The 5,278-nt window shown below is 50.6% G+C and overlaps 1 protein-coding gene across 1 annotated transcript; it reads right to left on the bottom strand.

Annotated features, from left to right (window-relative positions):
* Positions 1-3,391: 3,391 nt before the first annotated feature.
* On the bottom strand, positions 3,392-4,817 carry LOC127311775 (fatty acid desaturase DES2-like). Its single transcript, XM_051342235.2, has one exon. It carries the CDS (start codon positions 4,729-4,731, stop codon positions 3,616-3,618), a length of 1,116 nt encoding a protein of 371 aa, XP_051198195.1. The 5' UTR covers positions 4,732-4,817; the 3' UTR covers positions 3,392-3,615.
* Between the last annotated feature and the right edge of the window lie 461 nt (positions 4,818-5,278).

The following is a 5,278-nucleotide window of genomic DNA, read 5'->3' as shown; positions in this document are numbered from 1 at the left end:
TTATCTCGTACCCTTGGAATGTACATATGTTTGAAGATGGTAACCTGGCCAACAAGTACAGCTGCTCTACAACAGTGGTGTCCGCTTCGATGGAAAAGATGAGATGTCTTTGCAACCAACTGCCAAAGGTATTCATGTGTTCACGTGTAATCCATGAATGGGGCTTGCCCGGGTTTATTTCTCGTAAAACATTCTTATGTTTCTCGATGTACGGAGCCACCAAGCTGGAATTGTATAGAACTGTGTAGTGTGCTTGATTGAAAGAAATCTTGTCCCTGCACACCGTTGCTTTCCTTCCTAGTGTGCCTTGTCCAGTCAGCCTCCCCTCATACCGATATTCAGGAACACCAATCGTCTTAAGCTCAGGAATAAAGTCAACACAAAACTCAATGACCTCCTCAGTTCCGTAGCCCTTTGTGATACTTCCTTCCGGCCTAGCTTGGTTATGAACATATTTCTTTAAAACTCCCTTGAACCTCTCGAAGGGGAACATATTGTGTAGAAATACAGGACCGAGAATTCTAATCTCTTCAACTAGGTGAACGAGGAGGTGCATCATAATATTGAAGAAGGATGGTGGGAACAACAACTCGAAGCTGACAAGAGATTCGACCACATCTTCCTGTAATCCTGACAAAGTTTCTGGATCCATTACCTTCTGAGAAATTGCGTTGAGGAATGCACATATCTTCACAATGACTAGTCGAACATTTTCTGGTAGAAGTCCCCTCAATGCAACCGGAAGCAATTGTGTCATAAGCACGTGGCAGTCATGGGACTTTAGGTTCTAGAATTTTTTCTCCTTCATATTTACTATTCCCTTTATATTCGACGAGAAACCAGACGGAACCTTGATACTGAATAGGGCTTCAAAAAAGATCTCCTTCTCTTGTTTGGTAAGAGCGTAGCTGGCAGGCCCTTCAAACTTCCCTGGATGATTGCCGTTTCGTCCTTTATGTTGTTTCTGGTGCTCCCGTGCTTCTGGTGTATCTTTTGTCTTCCCATACACGTCCAGGAAACCTAGAATATTCACACAAAGATTCTTGGTCAGGTGCATCACGTCGATTGCAGAGCGGACTTTCAGGACTTTCCAATATTCTAGCTCCCAAAAAATAGATTTCTTCTTCCACATGGGCGCGTGTCCGTCATCGTCTTTCGGAACAGGTCGACTGCCTGGACCCTTTCCAAAGATAACATTTAAATCCTTGACCATATCAAATATATCAGCACCACTACGGGGGACGGTTGTCTGCCTCGCCATTGAAATGCTTGCCTTTTTTCCTTAAGGGATGCTTGCGCGGAAGGAAACGGCGATTGTACGGGTACACAACTTTTTTGCTTTTTCCCAAATATTTACCTTCAGTCTCATCTAAACAGTGTGTGCATGCGTTGTATCCTTTGTTCGTCTGTCCTGATATGTTACTAAGAGCAGGCCAATCATTGATGGTTACGAATAGCAACGCTCGTAGGTCAAATTCTTGCTCGGTGTGCTCATCCCACACACGTACACCTGGTTTGGCCCACAACTCCAAAAGTTCATCAACTAATGGCCTTAGGTACACATCAATGTCGTTGCCGGGTTGCTTTGGGCCTTGGATAAGCACGGGCATCATAATGAACTTCCGCTTCATGCACAACCAAGAAGGAAGGTTGTAGATACATAAAGTCACGGGCCAGGTGCTGTGACTGCAGCTCTGCTCCCTAAAAGGATTCATGCCATCTGTACTTAGACCAAAGTATAAGTTCCTTGCCTCACCTGCAAAATCCGGGAACTCTCTCCCGATGTTCCTCCACTGCCGACCATCAGCGGTGTGCCTCAACATCGCGTCTTTCTTACGTTCTTCCATGTGCCATCGCAACAACTTGGCATGCTCTTTGTTTCTGAACAAACGTTTCAACCGTGGTATTATTGGAGCATACCACATCACCTTCGCAGGAACCCTCTTCCTGGGTGGCTCGCCCTCAACATCACCAGGGTCATCTTTTCTGATCTTATACCGCAATGCACCACATATCGGACATTTATTCAAATTCTCGTACTTCTTACCGCGGTAGAGGATACAGTCATTAATGCATGCATGTATCTTCTGCACATCTAATCCTAGAGGGCAGACAAGCTTCTTTGCTTCATATGTACTGACGGGCAATTCATTATTTCTTGGAAACATCTTCTTTAATATTATCATCAATTTCTCAAATCCCGAGTCAGTCACACCGACCTCTGCCTTCCATTTCAGCAATTCCAATATGCTACCCAACTTTCTCTGCCCATCTTCACAACCTGGGTACAACAATTTGTGGTGGTCCTCTAACATCTTGTCGAACTGCAACCTCTCCTTATCCGTGCCACAGTCTCTTCTTGCATCAGAAATGGCCCGACGAAGATCATCATCAACAGGATCATCTGATGCCTGTTCTTCACCTCCTTCTTCTTCATTGTCGTCCATTGCGGTATCAAAGCATTCAGAGAACATAGATCGGTATTGGTCATCATTATCTTCTTCTTCATCGCCGTCTTCCATCATAACCCCTTCTTCTCCGTGCTTGGTACAAACATTATAGCTGGACATGAATCCAAACCGAAGCAGGTGGCTCTTAATGTCTCTTGAGCAAGACTAATCCTTCTCGTTCTTACATTTTAGACATGGACAACACATAAAACCTTGCTTCGACTTGTTGGCCTCGGCCACAAGCAGGAAAGAATTCACGCCCTCTCTGAAAGCGAGAGCACATCGGTTACCGTACATCCATGGATGACTCATCTGCATCATAAGTACAATTATATATGTATCAGATGCAATCACCTTGCTAAAATTAGTATTGTACGGACTATACATATATATACGAGAAAATAGTTGCTAACCTTTTAGGATCAAAAAGAGGAGAAATCTTATCAAATAAAACCAAGTGGCATCCCTCTCACAAGCATTCCATCAAACACCTCTTGTGCACATGTAGAAAAAATGAGCTAGCATACACCTCCACCTTCACCACCAAGGAAAAAATGAGGTGGGGGGTGACTGGCTGCGTGTCTATATATATAGGCATGGCCATTTTGTCGCGGGCCATATTACGACCCGCGACAAAAGGGGTGCCGACCCCTTTTGTCGCGGGTCATAATACGGCCCGCGACAAAAGGCCGCGACAAAAGCCTCTGCCGGATTCGGAGCGACGTGGCCACACCATTTGTCGCGGGTGCAGGCGCGCCCGCGACAAATGGCTCCCACGAAAGCCCTATTTTCCACTAGTGGTCGGCGGCACCTCTGCAGATTCCTGTAGTGAAAGAAACAAGCATCCTCCTGATGCCTACTCCTCTATCAGTTCTGCTGTACTTCTGTGTGGACGTTTCAATAGGATAGTATTGGTGGACAGAACATGCACCTGAACAATCTATCCCGACTAATCACACAGTTTACTGTTAATTTGAAATTGATTTATTACAGCAACGGCTACGAAGAAGATGAGACGAGGACGAAGTAGAAGCAGCACCAAAGCGACATTCAAGTATTACAAGCAACGGGCAATCGGGCATTGGCAGACCTAAGGTAGACATCATAGATAGTGCTGAAATTGTTTGCTCCAAACGTACGGGCTGGAAGATCTCAGACTATCCAGCTAGAACTTGTTGTTATACCAGAAGACGCCTTTGCCATCTCCCATGGACTCGACGTAAACGCACTCCCTGGTCTCGCGCCAGAGCGCCTTGGCGATGGGCGTGGCGTCGAACTTGTAGTAGTCGCCTAGGATGGGTCGGATCGCCTTGGTGGCCTCCATGGCGTGGTAGTGCGGCAAGGCGGAGAAGAGGTGATGCAGGACGTGCGTGTCGGCGATGTGGTGGAAGAAGTAGTTGAGGACCCCGTAGTCACGGTCGACGGTGGCCAGCGCTCCCCGCAGCCAGTCCCACTCGCTGGAGTCGTAGTGCGGGAGCGCCTGGTGGGTGTGGTGCAGGTAGACGATGAGCACCAGCCAAGCGTTGACGACCAGCAGCGGCACCCCATAGACGCGCACCACCGACCAGAACCCGAACGCCGACGCGAGCTTGAAGAGGACGAACCACACCGTCACAAGGCTGGCGTCCGTGACGAATACCTGGGCGCGCTCCCGGTCGCTGAATATGGGACCGTAGGGGTCGAAGTGGTTGGCCCAGCGCGGGTAAGCACGGCCGTGGGAATTGAACGTCAGGTAGAGCGGCCACCCGAGGAAGAGGCGCACGGCGATCAGCAGCAGCCGGCCGGCGGCGTTGCCTTCGATGTAGGGCGCGTAGGGTTCGTACCACTCCAGCGCGGCCTTCTGCTGGGGCACGAAGTTCTCGTCGCGCTCCAGCGAGCCCCGGTTGGAGTGGTGGCGGCGGTGGCTGTACTTCCAGGAGAAGTAGGGGACGAGCAGCCAGGAGTGCAGCACCAGGCCCAGGGCGTCGTCGAGCAGCTGGTAATCCGAGAAGGCGTGGTGGCCGCACTCGTGCCCGATGGTCCACACGCCCAGCCACACGCAGCCTTGCGCGACCCAGTAGAGTGGCCAGGCGACGAGCCGCGGGAGTCCGGCTGGGAGGGCCGGGATCACGGCCATCGCCAAGTAGACGAGAGCCGCGACGATGAAGAGGTCATGGAGCAGGTAGTAGGAGGATTTGATCAAGGAGCGCTCGAAGCAGTGCGGTGGGATCGCCTGCTTGATCTCAGCTAGGGTGAACGGCGGTTTGTTCGTTGGCTGGCGCAGGACCGCCGGAGCACCCATGTCGTGCGTGCTTCCTCCTGGCTCCTGCAGACGGCAAATTAACCAAACATAGGCAGGTGGTCAGAGTTGAAAAGCAACCCAAGCACATTTTGCATTATAAAGGTTGTTAGCAATAATCACGTTCCCACGCTCGCAATGCGTCATGTGCTGGTACTTAATTGGTTCGGTTCCTGTATGTGTCTCTACCTCCATTTTATTTTTTGCGAAACATAGTACACACGACACTACTAGGAAAAGACCTATAGGTGGAGGCAAGTGGTGCCGGCGCACCACCTTGGACGTGCGCCGGTGGAAGGAGTTGCCGGTGCACCACATTCCCGCCGCGCCGGCGATGCAGGCGTACTGCCGGCGCACCCTAGGATTTGAAGCGCCGGGGAAAAGTTGTGGCATGGGCTCGCACGATTCGGGCCAGGCCCAGGAATTATTGCCGGCGCACCAGCCCAGGGGCGCGCCGGCGGAAACTAACTGTTGCCGCCGGCGCGCCCCTGGGCTGGTGCGCCGGCAATAATTCTTGGGCCTGGCCCGCAGGAGATATAGCCGAAAGGGA

This window comes from Lolium perenne, chromosome 7, assembly GCF_019359855.2.
Source record: "Lolium perenne isolate Kyuss_39 chromosome 7, Kyuss_2.0, whole genome shotgun sequence".
Taxonomy (NCBI): Eukaryota; Viridiplantae; Streptophyta; class Magnoliopsida; order Poales; family Poaceae; genus Lolium; species Lolium perenne.
Note: the sequence above shows the minus strand (reverse complement) of the source record. Positions and strands in the feature narration are given on the sequence as shown.

What these genes read in the sequence shown, in the direction of transcription:
- LOC127311775 (XM_051342235.2), bottom strand. Translation starts at nt 4,731, where the DNA reads ATGGGTGCTCCGGCGGTCCTGCGCCAGCCAACGAACAAACCGCCGTTC.